This window comes from Manis javanica, chromosome 5 (genome assembly GCF_040802235.1).
Source record: "Manis javanica isolate MJ-LG chromosome 5, MJ_LKY, whole genome shotgun sequence".
NCBI lineage: Eukaryota > Metazoa > Chordata > Mammalia > Pholidota > Manidae > Manis > Manis javanica.
In genome coordinates this window covers 116,887,949-116,913,145 of record NC_133160.1, presented here as the reverse complement: position 1 = coordinate 116,913,145, position 25,197 = coordinate 116,887,949, and the positions used below count along the sequence as shown (strand labels likewise).

General features: G+C 40.9%; 1 protein-coding gene across 4 annotated transcripts in view; it reads left to right on the top strand.

Moving 5' to 3' along the window:
• SLC4A4 (solute carrier family 4 member 4) overlaps positions 1–25,197 on the top strand; it is a 324,410-nt gene that overhangs the window by 14,655 nt on the left and 284,558 nt on the right. For 2 of the 4 annotated variants that reach the window (XM_073237482.1, XM_073237481.1), the window contains exons 1-2: positions 24,415–24,558; positions 24,908–24,981. In XM_073237482.1, the coding sequence (XP_073093583.1) occupies positions 24,431–24,558; positions 24,908–24,981 (202 nt within the window). In that variant the 5' untranslated portion in view covers positions 24,415–24,430. Of the gene's footprint in view, positions 1–24,411; positions 24,559–24,907; positions 24,982–25,197 lie in introns of those variants that run through there. The other 2 variants (XM_073237479.1, XM_073237483.1) reach the window with 2 other exon arrangements.

Sequence of the window (25,197 nt, the reverse complement as noted above, 5' to 3'; positions counted from 1 at the left end):
TGTTTTGAGTTTTAAAATGAATAAGTTTAAGCCAGAAAATACAAGAGATAAGGAGGAAAATATGTCTGACCAGAGTAACTTTTTATTTAAATAGAATAGCATATTGCTTTCATTTAGAGCATTAATTAAGGCCAATTCTTAGGTTGTTTGTCTAAATTTACACACATAATGCAGTAAATGTTTGCTTAAATGATAACTAATACAGTAGAAGTACATTGAACTTTAATTATTCTCAAAGTTTTACAAATGAAATATTTAGTAAATTCACCATTTATTATATTACTTAAAGAAAAGGCAGGAGAGGAAGGACACTTAATAAGCATATTGCTGTAAATGCCAGTGGAGGCACATTGGAATTTACACTTCTCTGAAAATTAAGGACTATCTTTTTTACTCATGGCATATCCAAAGGTTGGCCAAAGGGAAAGGAAGTTTTGAAATGGGTATTGGCTGTTTGGTCAAATGGTCTAAATAAAATGGAAAAAGAAAACATGGACTTATACTAATGGTTCAGTTTCCAACAATAAGCCTGGTGAGTTCACATTAAGTGTGGTTTGCTGAAAAATGATGATGGTTTTTAGCCCTTTGCTTCTGATCACCAAAGCACTTTCCAAATATTGAATAATTAATTTCCTCAACCCTCACATGGGGTAAAATAGCAAGCATGTCTTTCTGTTTACCAGGATACCATTAGGAATAAGCCTGGAAATGGTGGTTTTTATTTTTAGAGGTTTCTCTGCTCTCCAAGGTGACCAGCTTTTCCAGTGCTCTCCTGGTGTTCAGTCACAGGGCCATAGGAGAATTCACAGGTCAAGGATGCTGAATTCTTGAAAATGTTTCCTTCTCATTGTTCACTTTCCATCTTTCTCTGCCTGATCATATAATTTAATAAATGGAATATTAAGTATTAGTTCACTCTCAGTAATTAGTACAGCCTCTTCTTATCTGGAAGATTCAGAATTTGGGAAGCCTGGTGGAAGGAACTATGAGAACAAATCTAAGTGGCCAAAAAGTCACGTCTGAAAATAGTTTTAATAAATTAAAGAAATGAATCTTTCATAAAATGATTTTGTCTCTTTAACTTAATCTTGGAGTCTGAGGAATGAATATACTATTTATATGCTTAAATAGTACATAATAAACAGTCGAGGTATGTATCATATATAGAGAACAAGCTCACATTAAAAAAATTCGGCAACAAGAAAGAATATGAGAGGCTAATTTAGACTAAATAAGTACAGAATAAAGTGGGTAATTGAACACTGGAGTTAGTACATCTTAAAGGACTTTGAGATGAAAGAGGCCATGAATGAGGGTGCGGCATGGCGGGAGCCTTGAGGAACGTGGGTGGGCGGGACTCAGGCGCTGGGTTCTGGTGGTGGCCCTGGCCTAACTGCGTAATGCTGCAGTGGCTGGGCTGATTCCTGGCTTGTTTGTGTTGTCAGCGTCAGGATGTCTACTGATGAGCTCTCTGGGGAGATTAGGATGAAGTCTCTGTGGCAGACGGCAGTGGCTGTCCATCCCTCAGGTCCTCAACCTTTGAAATAGAGAAGAGCAGGGACCTTTTTTTGAGAGCAGCTAATCCCTTTATGCACCGAGAAACTCAGCAGATAACGAAGAGAATGCTGTGATGATTATTTCTGATGAATGCTAAGTTTCTTGGTGTAGGAGTAACACCTTTAAAAGCAGAGCAGAGTGAGAATCTTCAGGTCCTTTCAAGGAGATGAAGTCTTAGGAATCGGATGTGCTGGCTCACACCTGCCTACTGAATTCAGGGGCAGGATCTTAATCTTGAGAGCTGGAGTCCATGACTGGGCTTTCAGGGGTCCATGTGCCCCCCACTATTGTATACAGAATTTGTATAAATATATGTTTTTGGAGGAGGGCATCCAGAGCACTCGATGTTGCTAAAGCTGTCACACACACCAAACATTTACTATTTAATATGGACTAGTGTCCCTCAAGAATGGTTACTTAATTCCCTCCAACTAGCAACAACAGCAAAAATACAAATTTCCAGCTGTCTACTTCCCCAAAATCTGGATGGAAGGGAAATGAGAACCTATCAGCTCTAGGATATCACTTTGAAAAATCTCATGTTTTTATGTTATCAGAAACATCAGAAAGTGCAATGATGCAATCAAAACCAGTGAACATTGTTATTTAACTACAGTACATTAAATTTGGAAAGGTAGTGATCAAGTCTTTCTTATCTATAATCAGTCATGGGGCTTTCATACTATCAGATCTGAAGAAGGTGTGCTCATAAGGATAAGGCAGATTCAGTTGTGCATTTGTAATTTAGCTTATATCCAGACATGATGTGCTTTGGTAGTACTTTTTTAAGGGAAAATGCTCATAGAATATGTGATAGAACTCGTATGGCAATTAGGGGAATTCTTTGCCTTACGTGGTTCCTTGTATAAGCAATATTTTAAGGTTAATTTAATCTTTGTAAATATGATCCTATTTATGTGAAATTCTGCAAATTAGATCTTGATCATAGTTCATAAGGGGAAGCTTGATATTTAAGGGAATAATTCAATATAAGAGAATTGGTCAATTGAGCAAAATAAGACCAACAAATTAGAGTTCTTTGAGTTCATGGATGACCTTTGGAGAGCAGGGGGTCAATAACCTCATAAAATTATAGCAATGTTTTAATTAAATATTCATATATCCATTTTGAGGTTAGAATCCACAGCATTCATCATTTTTAAAAGGTCCATTGCCTCCCAAAAAGAGTAAGAATCATTAGCTTGTAGTATTTATATATGCTTATCTAAAAAGAAGTCTTACACAATTTTGAAGATTTTGCTCAATTTCAGAAATTTAAAGAGGTCATTGATAAGGAATAAATGGTACAACAAAATGGAGTTCAAAAGTGTTCAGGGCTGCTATGATCCAAATGTTTGTGTCACCCTAAAATTCGTATCTGAACTCTTGAGGGAGATACTGGCAGGTAGGGCCTTTGGGAGGTGATGAGGTGATGAGGCTGGTGCTCCCCAGTGCCTTCTGCCCTGTGAGGATACAATGAGAATCTGCCATCTGGGGAAGGGGCCTCATCTGCCCATGCGGGCACTTTGATCCCCGACTTGCAGCCTCCGGAACTGTGAGCTATACATTTCTGTTGTGTCTCAGCTCCTTTTCTCTGATATAAGTGTTTAGGGCTGAGGACAGTGACTGATAAGTATATATTAGATTTGACAACTGTATAAGAAAATAAACAAGAAAGATCAAACCAGTGACTCTGGATTAACTGAGGACCTGGGATTGAATATATGGGTTGAAATTCATGGATAATTCGTGAGTTTCATTATGACTGGTAGTTGGGATCATTTCACCCATGAAATGCACATTCTTTTGATTATTGGAATAAAAAAGGAGACAGTGGCATTCTTACCCAAGTGATTGATTTGGGTTTCATTTTTCTACTGTAGATAGGCACTGAAGGCAAATCATGCAGTGGTTAAGTATTCAGACTCTGGCATCAGGCCGGATGGACATATTACTTAGTTTTTTATGGCTGTGGTCTTGGGCAGGTCAGTTGACATCCCTGTGACCTCATCTGTAAAATACGTGTGACAGTAGTACTAATCTGATGCAATAGTTGTGGAAAACTCTAATGTATATTGACAAAGTACCTGTGTCATGGTAAGGACTTAATAATTGTTAGTTTATGACAACTTTTGGAGTTATGTCTGCCAATAAGCTAGATAGGGTAGTGCAGGCTGAAAGGACAGCAAGATGAAATGGGGTGTTGGATGTATTCCAGACACTGTAATCATCCTGTGAATAAATGAGACTTGACAGTTTATGTTATTGACGCTAATCTGAAGATTCATGGAGATGTTTCTTTAATTTAATATGTCTAGACACATGGGTCCTTCAAATAGAATATTTCTAAGCTTATCAGTTCAAAATTACAAAAATTAAAAAAAATCTATAACCATTTGTGAATATAAATTTACAGGATGTGCTGCATATCCTTAAAGGGAAGTATGCCTACAGGTATAAATCACTGTTGATTTTTAAAGTTAAATATGATTTCCCATCATTTGCTGGATATTTAACTTTCTTTTGTTCACATACACACACAACCACGCAAAACAAAGGTCGCCGACTGAAGTGCATTTTAAGATGCTGAAATCAGATCATTTAGTAATAAACTTTATTTCCATCTTTCTGCAATGGTAAGGGAAGCTTTGGGAGTGGGCAAGTTGGCAGAATTTTGCTGCTTCAAATTCTCTGTGAATCACTCATGGTCTTCCAAACAACTTTGCATATCTAAGAGTTGCACAAAAGCTTTTTTTTTCCTTATGTAGAAAAAAATTAGTGCTTGAGTTCTATTTTTTCTCTTTTATATCTAATAAATTTTTGGAAGGTTTCCTTCCTTTGAGAAATTAAAATAATATAAAACAAGGTTATTATTATAGATATGTAGATACACTATTGGCTAATCATATCTCCAGAATTGAAAAAAAATAAAGAAATAAAATCTGATATTATAGTTTATCACATTACATTAAAAGGGCTGTATTTTAGTGTGTGGAAGTAAAACTTGGCTTCTTTTTTTTGTTTTTTTGGTACTAAAATCTCATCTCAATTTATCAGTTAAGGTTTTCTTTCCTACTATGGTCTTTGCTTTCATTATGTTCATCTGATTCTTCTATTTCAAGTCACCTTCCTGTTTATGATTGTGGGAAAAACAAGTTAAGCTAATTGTGTTGGGTTCTAGAATGTCTGCATCAGTGTCCTGGGTTGTTTGTACCATGTCCTGAGGGTCCTAGATGGTATTCAGATAACCCTTCCTTGGATCTAGGATAATTGTTGAAATATGAACAAAGAAAAGTTTGACATGACATGAATATTTCTCAGCTTTTCTCTGGAGTTTCCAGACTTGAAATTGACTAGTAATTGGTTGGAATATTTGGTTGTGAGAAATGACTGCAGTCACACTAGAAACCTCTGATCTTTAGAATGGTTCTGTGCTCTTTATGCCATGCTAACAGTCTTTAGAACATCTATGTCATATATTTCCTGCCCTTGAGATTTAATCTCATGATCAGAAAAAAAACAGCATAGTTGACCTTCCATGAAACACTCACATACGTATTTTTTCAGTGCTCAATATTATATGGAAATCTAAAGGAACTCCTACATGATTTATGCTATTGGACTCAGTATATTTTACTTTTGAAATTAAAATTGGCATTTTAATTTAATAGTCAACTATTGTTCTGAGCATCGTATTGGGATTTTAGGAGAAAAAAGCATAGTCCATGTTCTCTCATGGCTGTGTCCAACAGCCCACTGAGGGGGAGGCGATTCAGACACAGTTAGGAAGTAGAATACCACAAAGATGCTCTAAGAACAGGTTCAAGAGCATGTAGGATAAATGAGGTTCACAGATGAGATGCCAAGGCAGTGGAAACCCTTCTTTTTCTCTTCGTCTTGCTTCTTTTGAATACAATATCAGATCACATAGCTTCAGATAATAAAGATGTATCATAACATGGTTATTAGTAAGCTCTTTGTAATGCATTTTGGACATTTAAGTTTTATTCTTCTGACTTTCCTCAGAATGCTATGAGTGTTTCAGCCTGTTAGTAAGAACTTACATGCCCTAACATATGATAGGGAACTCAATTTGCTCAGTATTCCCTTTTCAGTTATACATTTTTTCCCTCAAGGTATTGTGGAAAAGCTAGGTTTTAAAGGTAACAAATTTTCGATGGTTAACTGTGCCAAATGAAAACTGTCTTTAGTAGTGACAAAAACTTATGGCTGCCAGAAAATGGGAAAAATAAATGATAATCTGATCTTGGATGAACTATTTACAACTTTCAGGAAATGCCAGTTTTATTTCATGATCATTATTTTTATTTTGTTGTTCTTGTATGTTTTGGGGGGCTGTTTCACTGCTTTCTGTGATCTCTCCCCAGTCTCCTGAGGTGCTTGGCTGTGAAGACCTCAGAGACTTGGACATTTATGCATTTTGCAGGGGGAGAACTGTGACCCTGGTTATCTCTTCAGTTCCTTTTGCTTCTTACCTGTGCTTCCTTTGGGCAAACAGATGCTGCAAACCTGGAGCTCGTTATTTTCTGGATAGTAGGCAAGAGATGGCTAGCATTCTTTTTCTTTTTGACTCTTGAATAGCCGTTATCTGATTTAAGGAGAAATCATGCCATTTATGTCAAAAAAAGGTAATTACTTAAATATACTCACAACAGCAGTTGCCAGAAATGTTGAAGAAATTAGTGCCATCTTTGAGTAGGTTTGAGTTTTTGGTCAATGTATTGTATGTGTTAAAATGACTAACCTTGGTAATTTTTCAGGAAGAAATTTCTTATGGGTTGTTTCTCACAAAAGAAGATATTAGTTGTGATCTCTCTCTCTTTGTGCCTCCCTCCTTCCACTTCCCAGGCCCAACCAAGTAGAAGCCTAGGGAAATTAACCCAACTAGGAAAAATAGTTTCTTCTTGCTACTGGGAATGCTGTGTTTATAGACCAAAAGGACGTAAGAAATGTCTGTTAATATTGAACAAGTGTATTTCTCAGAGTTTGAAGCTATGCAGAATTATCTGTTAATGTCTCTTTTTACCTCAGTAGCCTGTGGCTTCTCAGGGAAGTGGCTGTATCTCACTCATTTTCTGTGCCACCAGTCTCCTGCGTGGACTTCCATGGAGTAGGTTCTCAATAAAAAGTTCAGGTGAACTGACCTGGAGATGTACAACTGTAGTGAGAAGACGCAATATTGGATAATCAATGTTGCAAAGAACTGTATGACAAATCTGAACAGATTTCAAACCAAATATACAACAAAGAAAACTCACATTCAGAATGTCTTTCTTTATAATTTATCTGGGGGACATTTATTCACTTGCCCATCCATGTGGTTTTTAGATTGCTTTCAAATATCTTTGTGTGTCAGGGTGACTGCATCATATACTTTTCCCACAAAAACACCCTCACAAGCAGTTTATCTTTTCATAATTACCTTCTCTTTTCCTTTGCTTACTCCTACACACTTTATTTGCTTTTAACAATATAAAGAACCAGTGATTCTCCTATGACTCTATACCATGGTAAATTTAGATCTGTCATTCTTTGCTGTATTTAAAATACAAAAGTTTTTATATACTGCCTCTGAAACTCCAGTTTGCAAAATTGGAACATCAAAATGGTACATGGTAGCTTACACTGTTCCTGAGGTTTTTTTTTTTAGATCAGGAGGATAGAAAGAAATTTTATGCCTACAACACAAAACACTGACAATCAATATCTATCCATATTATTAACAATATACCAGCAAATACGAGCAGTGACCTTAATGTTACTGCATTCTGAAGTTTTAAAAATACGTGGGTGCATGTATTATACCTTCCTGATAAATGTGAGCTTGAATCTGAAGATATGGGATCCTTCCTTAGGTAGACAGACTTTTGTAAATCTACTCTGCTAAGAAGGTGGAGAATTTGGCAATTTAGTCATTTCCCCCATAACTTTAAACACATAATAGTAACAGTAATTCTTGAATTTATCTAATTTGTTATTTTTTGTGTGAAGAGCTTATAGTGCTCCATGGATCTTGTGATAACCACCTAGATGCAGAATTAAATATATGTTCAGGCCCAAGGTTGTGCAGAGGGAGCCTTGTCTCTTGTAGCTGAAGGAACAGACATGAGGAAGCAGAGCTGTTTGGAGTTTCTGTGTTGGGGTTGTAAGATTTACAACCAGCTTCATTGATGTGATGACTATAGTGCAGATCACTAAGGAAGTCAGCCAGTTGTCAGCCTGTCTGTCTCACTGGCCATGTATGGAGACAACTTAGATGCCACCCAAGAAAATCTAACCTTCCAGTCTTACTTACACAGTGTGTCTGCCCTCAAAGAGTCTGTCTTCCATCTGAAATAATAAATTCAGGTTTCATTCCAAAATTATCTGATTCCCTCCTGAAATGTTGAGGTCCCCATCTCTATCTATTATTATTATTATTTGGTTTGGAATACTTTGGCTTTTTCCTAATGTCCTATGCACTGAGCTTTAGTTTCTCACTTGGTTAGATTCAGGGTTAATGTTAATAATTGTCACCATCCTGTGTTTAATCCTTAGTATCAGGAGCGGGTCGAGGCAGTTTGTCTGGCTGGGGAAGCAGCAAGGAAGCGGCCCAGTCCTTTGGCGCTGGACCAAAGTGGGGGTTTGCCCTTGCTTGGAGTGCAGGGGGATACACCTGCCACGACCTGCCCTGATCTGAGGGGCTCACCAGCAATGAGACAAAGGCCAGGAGGTTACAGATCAGAATTGGGTTCCACTGGGCTGAGTTATGCTGGGATTGAAGGACTATGGGATGTGAAAGCGTGAGGCAGAGTGGTGGCTGGGTGAACGAGGAGGAGGTGTCCTGTATTAAAGAGACTGGGATAGCATGGGTATGAGGGAGCCAAGCAGTGTGATCACCACAAAGCCAAAAAACTCCTCCAGTGCTGGGCAGAGGCTTCTAAACTAAGAGCTCAGTGTAAGATCTCTGACATCTTGCAAGTCTGATTCACCCTAAGTGCACTGTGTTGCTGACTTGCATGTAATTTGTCCCCTCCATTATTCTCCTTCCTAGTGATAATCCTGAATTTTTCCCTGTGAAAGATTAGCCCATGGGTGCCCCTATTGACACGTTACAAGAGCGCAGTAAAGCGGAAGTAGGGGAGCCTCTGTTCTTGTGCCTGGGGTTGCAGACACCAGAGCCTGACTTCCAGGCCCCTCCCGTCGGGTATCCTGCGTTGCGACTGCGCCCCAGGTGCTCTTCACCCGCGGCCGTCGCTGTGATTACGCGCCCACGGTGCATCAGGAGGTGGACTGAAGGGTGAAGAGCACAGGCAGAACCCTCCCTCTCTGCCTCTCCCACTGAGGCTGCTCCCTTTGTCCAGCCGGCACTGCTGCCCCAGCACTCCTGGTGCAGCCCGGCCCGTTCTGTGGGCGACCATGTGGAGCACTGAACTGTGTGGGTGCCCACTTTGGCTCTGGCTCACGGTGCTGAGGGCTGTAGATACGCCTCCTAACCTGGCTTCCATGGCCTTGTATACAGTACTTCAGAGGCGCCACCCTTGGCCTGGGATGGCGCTGGCCGACCCCTGTTAGAAAAATCATGGCCCCACGGCGACGGAAGAGAATTTAGGGGGAATGGTTTGTCCTGCTACTCCAGGTACATTGCGAGTTTTCTGAGCTATTTGTATTTTCTGATCAAAAGTTAGTGGGATGATGGTTTTACTAGTGCTTCTGAATCTTTTTCACGTCATAGAATGCCCACTAAGTAGCAATATTTGTACGGCTGTCTGGGTAAGCAGTCGACATCTTGCGGCCGGAGCAGGGGTGGGAGTCTGGCGTGCACCTGGCCCTGCCTGGCAGCCCCCAGGAGTGAGGCATGAGGCTGCGATGCCCACTTATATGACTTATTCCCGGCACACTGGCTGGGGACCATCAGGGCTCACAGCTGACTCAGTACCAGCTTTGTCCAGTGCAGTAAATTCTGCTCTAGGACCTTGGGTTAAGATTTTGCTTCTGCAATTTCTTCATGTGCTTAGGACCTTTGTTTGTCTGAATTGCCTTATCTCTAACCTAGATTCAACATAGTACCTATCTTCTTACTGGCTGTGAGGCATGTTGGGAAAAATCAATAAATTGTGTGTGAATCCTTTGAGCACCTTCAGAGTAATACCCCAAAATGATCAAGTGATATCAGAAAACTTTGCAAGTCATTTTGTCTGCCTGCCCTTCATCTATTCAGTCTTGTTGATTGTACAGAGATGAAAACATCACAGATGGGCTTTCGGATTTTTTTTTAATTCATTAATTTGCTTTTGACTGCTTTTTTGGTTTACTAAGAACTTTGTATTCTGGTTGTGTCCAAGGGGCGGATGGTTATGCTTTCAAAACACCTTATTGCCATAACAGCACCCGTTTAAGTTGCCAGCACACTGCTCCCTGTTTCACCATGTCCAGTGCCTTGATTTGGTCCTGTGGAGAAGTGATGCCCTTCCGCTGACCCTCCAGGGGTCACTACTTTTGTACCTTTTGTACTAGGATGGAGGAGGACATATCAGATGAACTCTTGGGTGTTTTCACAGCCATGAAGGAGAGCATGCGTTTCCCAGTTGGACAGACCTGGGTGTGACTCTCCCTTCTTCCTTTCTTAGACTCTGCGCTCTCGGGCCATGCTCTATGGAAATGGGTTTCTTCCTCTGTAAAATGTATCTAGTGGTAACTGTAGAGCTCATGCATTGTGGAATAACAAGTGAGTGGTCTCCAGGGAGCAGCCGATAGTGAATGCACAACAAAGTGTATCTGTTATTGTCATTAGAGATAATTTTTTCGTGTTACGCAGAGTCAGTAGTTCTACTACACAAGAGAAATGATTGCTCACCTGTGACATTTGACATTTGTATTTTAGGATAGCATTAATTTCAGAAAATTAGCTCTTACTAAAGATAAGTTAGTGAAGACCTTGGGATACATTTCTTTGCTTCTTTCCTTGCCTGTATCTCCCACTCACTTCTATTTTTATTTCTCTTTTATTCTGATTTAAAAAAAGTAGTACTTGGGGTCATTTCTAAGCTTTTCCTGGTCACAAAAATTGCACAAGCAGGTCTATGTTTCACAGAGTGACCACCTTTCAAAAATATTCTGCTGGCTTGTGTCCAGTCCCCAGCCATGTTCCATTCAGATCTCCGAGTATTATCAACAAGTTGAGAAATTTGACCCGGTATATCTAGAGGTATGTGCTGATAATTTCTTTCCTTCATGCCCCTGTACATTATACAACGTTTAGACTAGGGAAGCTTCTCTCATCCTTTGTTCCCCAGCTTTCACCCTGGGACTCATGCGCTTGGAAAAGGCTTTGGAAGAACCACCACCTGGCTCTCCTTTCTGTTTTGTGCATGGGGCAGCATGGCAGGAGAGCGTTGGAATCAGGCAGAGCCACCGGCTGACAGCGTGACCTTCATGAACTCGTGCCTGTCTGGGAAAGGTTAATAATAATAATCCTAGCTGCGCATGTTGCCTCCAGCTCCATGCCAAATGCCTACCCTGCAGGGTCCTTCTGTTACATTATCTCATAGCTTCCCGACAACTGAACACTGCAGGTATTGCTAAACCCATTTATGAGATGAGAGAACTGAGACTGAGAGAGTTAATAAGTTACCTTCACTTATAAAAATTATTCTTTACTAATTTTTTTAAGAGACATGTTGTGAGTGGGACAAGATCAGGAAAACGAAAATTGGACAGGAAATACTACTTTAGATCTCCCAGACATCAAAGTTTCTTTTCTTAAGCAGACTAATGCTTACAGAGACTGAATAAGATGTTTCTATTAGTGGATGGGCCATCAATGCTAATGAAAAAACAGTGCAGATCAGTAGTGTAATGAAGTAGTAAATGACTTGGCCACTAACAAAATGTCATCTATATTGCATAGTGGAGAGTTTTTATCTGTCGGTGCTTATTATATGTTTGTCTTTCAAAGCCAATAGTAAGCAGAAATCTAACAGAAACCAGCGATGCTCAGTGGATCATCACATCAATTTGGTCTAAGCTTCACATGTGTACTTAGGTCTTCTGTCCTGGTGTTGACTGTTAGTTTTGAAGAACTGTAAGCACAGGCAGGAAGACTTACAAAAGAGACTCGGAGGTCTCTATCAGGTCTCACCTGCACTGTACTTGGCTACAACGACTAAGCTGGGAGGACTGAAAGTCAAAACAAACGTAGATTAGAGAGAAAATGATCTTAATTTCTTCTATGACTCCTCTTGGCAACAGGGAATTTTTTCTTCTGATATTTAAATGAGGAAATAACTCTTCTTTTTAAATAGTGGCTCGTGATATTGATTCATGTTGGTGATAGTTCACAAGTAAGTCCCAAACCTCCAGAGGGGGAATGTCAAGACACTGAACAGATCTTTAAGAGCTGAGTGATATACTTTGCTCTTTAGTGTCATATACTTATCCAGATAATTGATTTTTGAGATAAGGAGAAAAGTAAATATAAAACATTGCCTTAGACAATGTGAATGTGATTTCTTCTTCGAACAAGTTTGTCTCAGCTGATGATGGTTAATTCTGTGATTATTTATTAGAGGTAATACTGGTATTTATCCTCCAACTTTAGTTATTGTTTAATGACCTTTCTAACCAAGTGCATGCTGCTTCCAGTTACTTTTGGAGTGCCATCATTATATGTGGTTGCTTGAAACTCAAGATGTATTCCTCCATAGAAAACAATATTAGAATGATGCTTAGCATTCCATTGGAACCCTCACAAGTTACTTCACCTATCATGTACCTGAAACAATATGTTCAGCACTATACTATATTATTAGTAATTTTAATACTTTTAGCTGATATATAGGTTCCATTAGAGGCTATATAATCTTGACAACTTTCTTACATCTTCAGTCTCACTGTTATCACCTGTAAAATAAGAATAATAATAACATTTATTTGTGGACTGGTAGTAATGTTTAAATAAAGCACTTATTGCATGAGCTTTTATTATTATTACCCTATTTGACTACATTTGCAGTAAATAGATTTTTGTGAGTTGGCTTTGGAACCTAACCAACAAATGCGATATTATTTCTTTGGGGATAATAAGTGTCCTGTGTCTGGCAAGACGGGAATGTGGTGTCTCTGCAAACATCCTTCTTCTGTGTGTCCCTTGTACTGGGCCAGTGTATAGCAATAGAAGGCACTGTGGCAGTTCTTGAATACCTTTCATTCTTCCAAGATCCCAGGGAAAGCTCGCTGTCTTTTGCACAGAAACCATATATTTGTGTGTACAGGCCATCCTGACTTTGACAGACTCAGCTTTCCTACAAACCGTACTTGGGTATGTTTGAACTCCCATCATCCACCTTCCTTTTTCTGCACACTCTTCGGTGTGCCGGCTGATGCATGGAGGGACATTTGCAGCGACACTGGGCACCACCCACTTAACTGAGTGCCAAGCTAGCTGCTCAGTTTTGTCCACGTTGCCAGGTTTATGTGTGCCTCGGTGTTTGTCACTGCAAATGTTTGAGTGCCAGTTTTACACAACGGAGGAGAAAAATAAAAAATGCTGATGCTAATAAACATAGGCCTCATGAACTTTGTTTTGCTTTGGTTAAGATGGAGAGCGTTAGGTGTGCAAGGTCAACCCAGTGCTTTTATGAGAACCTATGTATTAAGGTGTGAAGGAAAAGAAAAAACATGAAATGCTTAATACACATTTTTATTTATTATGTCTAAAATGAGGGATATAAATGTGGGTTTTAAGTTTTTTTATTCTTTGGGAACAGACCCATTTTTATGACATGTAAATGCACTTGTTATAATTTTTATAATATATGTTTTCTAGAATCCACTAGGCATAGAAGAAGGGAAGCTTGTATAGGATAATTTTAAAGTTTAAAAAAAAAAACTTTTTATTTTAGAGAATTTCACACATGAACAGAAAAAAAGAGAATAGTACAAGGAAATCCTGTGTATCCACTACCCAGCCTCACAGTTACCAACACAGTGCTGATTTTGTTTCACCCCCACCCTCTACTCTTTTTCTTTTTGTTGCTGGAGTATTTTAAAGCAAATCCCAGATCATATCATTTCACCAGTTAATACTTTATTTCTAAGAAATGAAGATATTAAAAAAAACCCAGTGTCTTTATCATACTTAATTAACAATAATTCTTTAGTGTCATCTAATACCCAATTAATATTCAAGCTTCCTGAATTGTCTCAAAAAAGTTTTTAAAACAGTTGATTGGTTTGAATCAGGATTTCATCCTTCCTATTGCATTTGATAGTTATGTCTTGTAGGTCTCTTCTTTCCTACCAGGTTGAAGAGGCTGTTTTTCAGCTGGGAGCACTGTACTTCTGCAGGGTAGCCCACTTCTTGGCAGCCAAGAAACCACCAGAGCCAGACAAACATTTATTCCATTCCTAGTTGTGGTGACAAGCTGAGAGCATTTTCCCACGAAGGGCAGTAGATGTAACTATGGAATTGGCCATCTTCCTGTGTCCTTTCATTCTTATAAAATTAATCCAAAAAACTTATGGTTAAAAACAATTTCAAATGTATTCCTTTATTCAAAGCATAGATTTGAATCATGGGGGCTAAAAAGCCACCAACAAATCAATTGCATGCTAGTGTCCTGATATCTGCATATCAATCATCTGCTTTGGCATCTTTTAGCACTGAGGGTTGCCACCGCCAGGCAAATTAAGGCAGGCAACAATTTCAGTGGCAGCTCCTTGAGCCATGAATATTGAGGCTAGTTTGGCAGAAGTCAATGAAAATTATATGAATAAGTTAACTTAGCTTGGCCTTACTTCTGAGCACTGACACGTTGCTTAGCACCTTCACAAGGCTGATGTCAGTGGGCAGGTGCTGAATGCTAGGGATAAAGTTTTCTAAGGCATGTCGGCCTACTCTTTGATTCGTAGACATAGGACTGGGTCAGGTTCTGGCATGGCGGCTGTAGGACGATGGCCCAGCAGAACCCACCTGTAACTTCTGTGCTACACTAGTTACGGCCTCTGGAAGGCCTTCTGAGTAGAAGTAGGTTCTAGGAAGGACCTTAATGCAAATGATTATATAGTGACGAAGATTTAAAAAGTAAAGAAGATTGTAAGCCTGAGGAAATATCACTGCCACTTAGAACCCTCCAGGGGTTTTTAGTTGCTCAGAGTGTCAACACCTGTAGAATTGCCTCCCAGGCATGCATCCTTCCCTGCCTGTGCCTTTGCCTCTCTTACTCTGCCTCCTGCTCTCCATTCTCAGTCGGCTCTAGCCACTGGCCACCTCCAAGTTCCAAGAATCTGCCAGCTCTCTTCTGCCTCAGGGCCTTTGCATCTGCTATTTCCTCACACACTCCCTCACCTCCCTCAGGGCTTTGGTCCACTGGTGCTCAGTGCTGCCTTCCCTAACTACGTATTTAAAATTTCCTCCCATGCTTGCCCCACGAGCATCCCCTAAATCTCTTCCTTGCTTATGCTTTTCCATGGAAGTTTCACCTTCTAACATATTAAGCTTTTTACTTAATAAATTTTGTTTATTATCTATTTCCTACCATGGATTTACTGTACCTAGAATAATGCCCAGTCATAGTAGACACTCAGTGAATTATTTAAAATGAGTGAGTACAAGAGTTAAACTCTGAAATATTTGATCACAAGTATACAGAGAGATTCGTTGGGGAAAATGAAGGATAAACTTTGAACAGCACTATGGAAAGAGACATTTTAGTACGGGAATGGAGACCAGGTAGAGAGTTTCTCTTCATTGTTCACATAACAGTGAACTGTACTCCTAAAGTTTATGAGATAAAAGTTGTTTTTCTGCTTGGCAGAGTAGCCCAGTGATGTACTCTTCTGGCTTTTGATGTAGTAGATCCTTGGCATGTGTGAATCCAACAATTGTGATTTCAGCTATCTGCTGGCACCCCTGAAGCGTCATACCCTGTAGTCATCTGTGCTTTGTAGAGACACATGTGGTATCTCAGCATTGCAGGTCATCCCAGTTGCCTTCTCTTCCTTGAGAGTTCAGAATGTATGAAGCTGCACTTGACCACATGTTATATCAGAAATTATGCTACACACGTATTTGTGAATTTGGGCATTTGCAAAAACGATTGGGGAAGGAATTGTTCATGTATTTCAAGTGTCTGCATATACTCTATAGGTGTTCTGGTGAGTCTGCTCTTTCACCAAAAGTCTGTTTAATATTTGTGATCCCAGTTCCTACAGAGTTTGGAAAAGATTAATCAAATCAGCTAAAGAGAGGCAGCATGACTTGTAGTGGTACAATTATAGACTTGTAAAGCTGGACTGCCTAGGTTAAAATCCTGACTTCAATAGTTATTAGCTGTGTGACTCTGGACAAGTTATTTAACCTCTCTGTGCCTCAGAGATGATGATAAAAATGGCACTTACCTCATTGGATTGTTGTGAGAATTAAATGACTTAATATTTGTAAAGCAGTTGTTAATAGTAGCTGACACATAGCTCAACCTGTTTGCTACATAAAAATAAAGACTTTTATTTGGGAGGCCTGTTAGAGGATGCTTCAGCCGTCAGCCAGTGGGCTTGCCAAGATAGGGAAAGAGGTGAGTGCAAGTGATAAGCTTTCAAGTTATAAGAAAGCATATTTAAGGTAAACAGTATGGAAAAAAAAATTCTTGAAGGTAATGATACCAAAAAAAAATGCACAGAAGATTTCAAAGACTTAGCATAAAAATTTAAATGTAAAATATCAATTACATGTTAAAATGATAATGCCTTACATCTAGTGGGTTAAATAAAATATACTGTTACAGTTAAAAAAAATCCTTGAAGGTAATGCCTGATAGGCATGGATTAGTTAATTATGCAGGAGTATGGTAGGGTGGTTAAAACTGTGGACTGCTGAGTTCAACTGCCTACCTGGTTTTCTTGTCACACTGACTGTGTGATTTGGGGCTAATTACTTAACTTCAAATTACAATTCCCAAATAGGATGGGGAAAGTGCTCTCCTCATGGAGTTGTTGAGGATTGAATTAAATAATCATTGTAAAGTGTTTAGCAGAACTCTCTGGCATATGGGAAGTGTTTAGACATGGAACTTTTAAAAATTCATAGGTGATGAGAGCCCCTGCATGGTTACAGGTGTTGGGATCCCTAAGCTGTCACCCTCAGCCCTGTTGCTGAACCAGTCAGACAAAACCTCACAGCCCTGAGAATGAAGTAGTGTGTGCCAGATGCCCAGCTCAGTGCCTGGCAGGTAGCAAAAACCCAGTCAAATGCTGGGAGCCTCATTCCTACCAGCAGGCTTGGGGGTTCAGGGTGGAAGATGCAGTGTGGCTGCCACCCTGGGTGGAGGTGGGAAGGGAAGGCGCCTGTCTCCAGCATCAGCTCTAGTTGTCAGAGGTGTATAGGTCAGGGGCTGTACCTGACTAGATGCCATCTGGCATCTAAAAACTTTTATTTATTTATCCCAGAAACTTATTTAGTGTCCTAAATCACTTCAGAAGTGTTTTAGGCTCATATTAAAGGACACAGAATTGAGAGTTTACCTAATTTTACCAACATCATGCACAGCTGGGATTTGTGCTCAGTTTTGCCTGGTTTTGCATATATGTAGATGGGCCAGTTTCTGTACCTGACCATCATGTAAAATAATGTTCCCAAGGGAAAAATTTAAAAAAAGCAGATTTGCAAGTGAGTTGTTTTGAAAGTTTTTTGAGGTGTTTGTAGATTCATATGCATATTTGAGACATAGTGCAGAGAGCCCACTGGTATACTTTGCCAGTTTTCCTCAGGGTTACATTTTACAAAACCTCAGTACAATATTGCAACCAGTATACTGGCACTGATACAATCCACTGAACTTACTCAGATTTCCTCTGTTTTATTTGTTCTCCTTTTCTGCGTGTTTGTGTGTATTGAGTTCTATTTAATTTATCACTTGTGTAGAGTCGTGTATCTACCACCATAGGGAAGGTACTGGACAGAGCCAACTCCATAGGGTCCCTCATGTTGCCCACTTACAACCACAAACACCCCCTCCCCTGATCTCCCCCATCCCTTGCTCTGGCTACCGCTCGTCTATCCTTCAGATCTAAAATTTTGTCATTTCAAAAAGTGTTATATAACTGGAATCATCTAGTATGTAACCTTTTGGGACTGTTTTTCTTTCTCCTCAGTGTGATTCCCTGGAGAGGCATTCAGTTTGTTTTGTGTACCAATAGTTTGTTCCTCTTTATTGCTAAACAAGTCTTCCATGGTATGGGTGCACCATAGTGCGTGTAATCATTCACCTATTGAAAGACATCTGGAATAATTCTAATTTTTGGCTATGACAAATAAACCTGCTATGAACATTCATGTACAAGTTTTTATGTGAACATAAGTTCATTTCTCTGGGATAAGTGCCCAAGAATACAAATGAACCTTTAATCAATGCATAAATCCAGAATTATGTTTGGAGTGATCCTGCTCTGGATTACGTTTCCACCTTTCCTCCAGTCCACAGTCTGAACTCATGTGGGGCTGTCACCCATTTCTCCCTGGCCCTGGGCCTGTGTAAATTTCCAGACTGATTAGGGCACTCCTGCACTCTGCAGAGGGGATTTGCTTTGCTTTGTTGCCGGCTGACCTCCAAAGTGCCTCTCCGTTAGTCACGCTCCTTAGGTTTGCCGCACTGAGGTCTCTGCCCCAGCGTGTAAGTCTGCAGCTCCAGCTGCCTCTACAGTGAAGCCAGCCCGTGTGTTCTTCTCCCTTCCTTCCTGTGGGAGTGAAGGGCCCTTGTGGGACCTGGTGACGATTTGAAGGGCACTGTTGGAGCTTTGCCTCCGCTCTGGCTTCTGTTTCCCTGTAGTGAACACACGTTGCCAAAAGATGGCAGTGCTATTTGCGGCCGCTGAGATTGCTCTCCCCTGTCGCCTGTGGTTTGGAGAATCGATATTCATGTTTTTTTTTGTGTGTGTTGAAATGTGCACAGCAGATTTTCCAAAACAACAAAGGCACCAATAAAATGCTGTGTGGTTTCAAAAATTTGAAAGACAACATCACATTTGCAAATGATTTATAATGAAAATAATTCCCCACTTCTTAGAAAGGATTTGAATAGGGAATAGAATTCAGAGATGTGTGTGTGAGTGTGTAATTTCAGATGTCAGTATGGGTTGTTGCATTCTGTGTAGCTCCTGAAAAAGACCTGTGAAAATGCCGGTTTTTGCCCCCCCATCTGATCTATGACCAGCATAGTAGCAGGAACAGTGGGCTTTTGAGCTCTGAGATTTGAGATTAACATCTCGTAGTCCTCAAGTAAAGGCCCTTATGTGCGCTGTAAATATAATTGCCAGGGCAGCAAGGGCTAATGATAACAAAACTCTTCATTTCCTTGTATTTGTCCAACCCCTGCATGCGTCACTTCAGTGTGTGCGGGCATGTGGTAAGGAATTGTTTAAACATTTGCTGTCCACAGGAAAGCCGTTGTAAAGTGAGAGATTATGGGGTTCACTGATGTCGTAAACACATCAAGCTAGTGAGAATAAAGCGAGATGAGTTTAAATCTGAGGTTAACAACTACACTTAAGCTGTATGAACAGGAAGAACCAGCGGTGCCAAACTCAGATACGCACGTGTTGAAAACCGGAGCTATTCTGCTCCTCGAGTGCCGTCCCCTGGGGCCTTTTTGGAATTAGTCAGAAAGCCCCCATGTGAGGGTGCGGAGGGCAGTGGGCTGGCTTTGGGACTGGGCCACAGTGCAGAGTGCATCCTCTACTGCGCAGGCCAGGGTGCCAAGGTCGGGGGGGTCTGTCTTCCTCTTCTCTGCATTTAAGTGCTGCTCACGCCATGGCCACACTCCTGGGTGACAAGGAAACAGGTGGCTCCACGTTAAGCAGCAGGCTTTGTGCTAGTGCATCCATTGGCAAAAGCCTCAGGTTAGGAGAACTGCTCTGTATAAAGTTCTAACTCTGAAACCAGATGCTGTTACTATAGAGACGGTGAAATGCCACCGTGGGAGGCACACCAGGGGAGGATGGGAGAAGGGGGGTGGGAGGGCAAGTGAGGCAAGTCTGAAGGCTAGCTTACCCAGACCTTCAACCTTTAGCAGCACGGGGACAGCAGGCTGGCATTCTGCTACTTGGGTGCTGGCAGCCTGCCACTTGCTGACCGGCTGAGTGGCAGCTGCTTGCGCGGTGCAGACTTGCTGGTGAGCACGTTGGCAGTTGGCTAGGGCCCTTGGGGTGGGAACTCAGGGGGGTGGAATGTAGATGGGTGCCCAAGGCCCAGTGGTTGACAGTTTTGCACAGATGTTTCTCGTGCTGGGCTTCAGTCACCCTTTCGAGTCTGTCACTGGTTAGGACCTGCTGGGGAAAGCTGGTCCGATTGGCAGTGGATTTGACTTGTGTTACAGTTGAATCATATTAGTGTCCCAGAATAATGGAGAATGAGAGAAACCCCATGTTGGGTGTGGACTTCTGAGGAAGGGGTGTAACTGCTGCTGTCAGAGGCCCTGCTGAAGGAAAGCAGTATTGGCTCTTTGCGGATTTTATACTGACTGGTGTGACCCTTATCCCCGTGATGCTTGTGGGAAGCTTCCAAATCTATTCTGAACTTTGCCTCATGCTGGTGATGTGAGCAGCCCAGGGAGTTGTTGAGAAGGTGCTCCTTCCCTGCTTCACTCCAGCAAGTGCAGCACATGTACAAGGAACATTCTGAGAATGGATTTGGGGGCCTGATTAGGGACTAGATGAGTTAATTTCTTCCTATTGATAGAGGAGAAAACAGGTTGGGCCAGATGGTCATTTAAAAGTTATCTTTCTTACTAATAATAGCAAGTAACTGCTGGGAGGATTTTAGGGGAGGAATACAAGCCCAAGGAACTGATGTTTGTGGTGTAAAGGTGAGAAAAAACTGTAAAATCCCTATGCCTGGTACAGAAGGCCAGATGCGCCATGCTGGCCTTGCCCTTGAGGAGAGGGATGCCTTGGGAAAGGCTGCCGGTGCGGGCAGGTGTGTGTTTTCAGTCCGTGGTACCTATCTTCTTGGCTTCCTGCAGGGAAGAAGCTGCTTGCAGATGCTCTGCATTGTCCATCAGGAAGAAGAGGTTTTTAATTACTTGCTATGTATAGTCTTGGAGGGAATGCGAAATATGTGTCAAAGAGCCAAGGAATGCAGCGGTCATTACCCTTACTTTGACTCTGATGGGGCATGGGGGCAGTGCTCCAGGCAGACCGGGTGGCTTCTCAGCTCTGGAAGAGCCCCTGTGGTCTCCTACAGTTTTTACTAGTTTTCTGCCTTTACTTCTGCTTTGGTTGGTTGTCGCATGCAATTTTGGGAAGGGCTTAGGCTAAACATTTGTTTAGGAAATTATATAAAAAGATCAACAGAAAGACTTTACAACCAGCTCGATTAATAGGGGGGTATAGAAATGATGCTCTACAGGAAACTGCGTTGGATTCTGTAGTTGATAGGACTGGAGAGAGTTAGGTCTATGAATAAATGTGGGTTGAGCTCCTCTTTGTTTTCCAAAGGGGACCATACTGTTAATATACATGCAGTAGAACAGAGCTCCGGGATTTTGTTGTGCTTCTGAGGTCTTATAAGAAAATTTCGCCATTAAGCAGTCATCCTTATCTCTGTTTACAAACGTGTCTGTCCTACTGATGGGTTCTTGTTCCTTGGGCTGACCCTCCTGGATTGCTGGGGAAACCTTCTGGGAGGCAGATGTGATTACAGTAGAGCCCTCGTGTATCTAGCTCATCACTGAATCTCCAGTGCCTCAGAGTGTGTCTGAAACTTAGTAGGCACTCAGTGGATATTTCCCGAATGAGTGATTGGGGGAGGGTGGGAAGGAGACAGGGTATGACTGAATGGCTGTGTGTGCCTAGCACTGTGTACGGTATGTTTTGCATGCTCTGGTCATTGTCACCGCTGACCTCCATATTGCCAAGTTCAGTTTTCACTTCTCCGTCTCCACCTCGACAGCCTTTCAGTAGCAACATTCTCCCCTTTTCTTTATTTCCTTGACACCGCCCTTCCCTGGTTTTCCTTGTACCTCTGGCTGCTTTTGTTCCTCTGTCCTGCTTGTGAATGTTGGCGTGCCTCAGCACTTGGTCTTGGATATACACCTCTATTTCAAGATTTTCTTCCTGGATGACCTCATGTAGTCAGAACTTCTGGTACCAGTTGTATTCACTGAAGCTCCAATCTTCATCTTCAGCCCTAGCCTCCTGAGATATAGACTTAGACATTTAGGTATGTGCCCCATAGCTTCTTTTCATATGTAATAAACATCTCAACCATGAAGTGTCCAGAAAAGAACTCTGATTCCTTCCCCAAAACCTGTTTCTCCCACAGCTTTCCCTGGGTTCTTGAGATAGTTTCCAAGTATCTTTGGTCCTGTTTTCCATTTTTCATACAGCAGCCAGAGCTGATGCTTTAAAATGTAAAACAGCTCAAGTCACTTCCTATCTTAAAACTCTCAACTATAGTTAATAATACTGCCTTGCATATTTGAAAGTTGCTAAGAGAGGCCATCTTAGAAGTTCTCATTACAGAAAAAAAAACCCTTTGTATTTATGTGTGGTGATAGATGTTAACAGTTGTGATCATTTCACAATATATACAAATATCAAATTATTATGTTTTATACCTGAAGCTAATATAATGTTATATGTCAGTTATACACCAGTAAAACAAAACAAAACAAAAGAAACTCTTCACAGCTTCTGTAACCTAAACTTCTGACGGCTTACCGTAGCCTGCATGGGCCTGATTTCCTCTAGCATATTGTCCACTACCGCTTACCTTCTGTCCTTTTGTCAGCCTCACTGACCTCGTTTCTGTCCCGAGAATATTCTAAATCTGTTGCCACCTTAGGGCTTTTGCACTTGCTCTCTTTGCTTGGAATGCTCTGCCCCCAAGTCTTCCAATGCCTGGTTCCTTCTATCACTTTTGTCTCTGCTCAAACATCACCCCTTCAGAAGCCTCAGCTGAATCACCTCATGCCAAGTAGCCCCCTGCCTCATTTTATTTTCTGCGAAGCACTTAATGCTCTCTAAGATTACCTTGTTCATCTATTTTTTACAGTTTCTTAGGCATTTTGTCTGTCTTATTCACAGATGTATTCCCCTCTCTCTGAAGAGTGCCAGGAGTGCAACAGACACTAAATAAATATTTGCTGAATCAGTGAATATGCTTTATCATTTAATTTTCATGGGGCCTGAGCCTCAAAGAGGATGGCAAATGACTTCTCAAGTCTTCAAGGCATTTTCTTTTCTACTATAATCCTGATGGTGGATTCATATCCTATTTGCATTTAGGTTTATATTTTTAGTTTGAGTTTAGAGAAGGAAAAAGATACATATCAGACTGAACTATTTTATATGAGACCTGTATTTCTGAAAGGTGATATTCTGCAGGTGTCTGAAGGTAATGAGTTTCTTTGTGGCATTGCTCACCAGTAAAGGTCAAGGTAAAAAGAGAAGAAAGGAAAGAAACTACTTTTATAAAACATGTAGTAGTTGCTAGGCACAAAACTGATTGCTTTCATGTCTTTTACCTAATTTGAATCTCAAAGCAATCCTGAAAAGTTATTATTACCTTGAATTTTACAGATGGAATAACTGAAGTTCCAAAAAGCTCAAAACGCTTTGCTAGAGGTGATACAAATGCTAAGTGGTAGAACACATTTCTTTTTTGCTATTATTAATGTACAATTACATGAGCAATATTATGGTTACTAGACTCCCCCTATTAGCGAGTCCCACCACATACCCCATTACAGTCACTGTCCATCAGCATAGTAAGATGCTATGGAATCACTACCTGTGTTCTCTGTGTTATACTGCCTTCTCCGTATTCCCCCTCCCCACTACATTATGTATGACAATTGTAATACCCCTTTTTCCCACCTTATCCCTCCCTTCCCACCCAACTTCCCCAGTTCCTATCCCTTTGGTAACTGTTAGTCCATTCTTGGGTTCTGTGAGTCTGCTGCTGTTTTGGGTAGAACACATTTCTTAAACTGAGCTCTGCCTGACACCACATTTCTGACTTTTTATGCTAACTTGGTTGCCTGGTGGGATGGATATGTTCCTAAAATAGAAAGGATGAAAATGTGAATTCAGTGCATATCTACATAGATTGTAACATATCTGAAGCATAAGAATAAGTTTTATAGACAATATGGAAAAGAGACCTACAGTATGCAATGCCTGAGCATATAACTGGATAAGCAGAATACAGAGTGAACATTTGGTTTTCTGGCAGAGCTCATGTATGGTATGACATAGAGCAGCTCCCCCAGAGAAAGTTCTTTGTTTCTAGACTGGTATGACACAAGCAGCATTTGAGCAATTCGGGATTTCTTTCTGCTTTCACTATAAATAGAGTTCATGGAATTCTGTATGTCAAAGTTAATGCCATGAAGAGGAGTCACAATAAGATAGAAATAAACCTTAACTCATTCTATAAACTAAGAAGCAGGTTTGGCATCAGGAGGCCAAAAACACTGTCATTACTTGGATGGATTCTGAGCTCTTATTTAGCATATGAAATTGCAGAGTAGATCCTATTATGTAAGGAGACATGAGGACGGCATAATGTGGCTACAAAGTGAAGAACTTTGTGCCCTTCTGAGAAGAGCTAACATGACAGATTTAAACAGAGAGAGATGTGTGATAAGAATGTGGAAAATGAATGAATGAGTGGCATATATATGTGACTGTTGCTGAAGCCGGGTTGCTAGATAATCCTCAGATGTCAGATTTCCGTAAGGCCAACATGTGACTCAAAGCTTGCCACTCAACAGAGAACACTGGGCTGTGCTGTGTTAGGAGGCTGGCTGGAAGCTAGGCTCCCACTGTGCACTAGCCTAACTCCCTGTCGCTTCTGTGTGTGGGTGTGCGTGTGTGCATGTGTGTATGTGTGAGAGGGTATACATTTTTATGCAGTGGGTGGGTGTTTAAAGAGCTAAGCACTGAAGCTGGATTTCCACAAACGATCATCACGAGCACTCCAGACACACCAAACTTCCTCTCTTGGTATTTCTTTTTTTTTTTTTTTTTTGCCTTCATCTTTTCTATTTTTATTTGCAAGTCACAAACGGGAGAACCCCCAACATCCAGCCTACAGGATTGAGATGACTTTCTCTCACCTGTCCATGTGGGTGCCTTCTCAAGGTTAGAACTGAAGCTATGTGGGACCGGCATATTCCCCAGCACCAGATCAGAGGAGCTGCGTGCAGAAGTGGCAGACACCAAGGGGAGAGTGACTCTGCCCTGTGAACATGAACAGCAGCTTGCAGGTCAACCTGCCCAGGAGCTGGGCTACTTCCAGTGGCTCACTCCAGGAGAAGTCTGAGCATTCTTTTTTTCTTTTTTATTACTATAGGATGGAGGATGAAGCTGTCCTGGACAGAGGGGCTTCTTTCCTTAAGCATGTGTGTGATGAAGAAGAAGTAGAAGGTGAGATTTTTGGGTCTGGGGAAGTACATATTAATGTGTCTATGTCTTTGTAGATAACATCACTCACACATTTCATGTATCTTTTATTTATGAAATTAAAAACCAAAGCTTTTCTATGGAGTTTCATTAATCTCTACATTTTCCTTCAACATGAAGTAATTTTAAGAACTTCACTGGACCATCAGAATATGAATCAGTGTTGTCCTGCATGGTTAA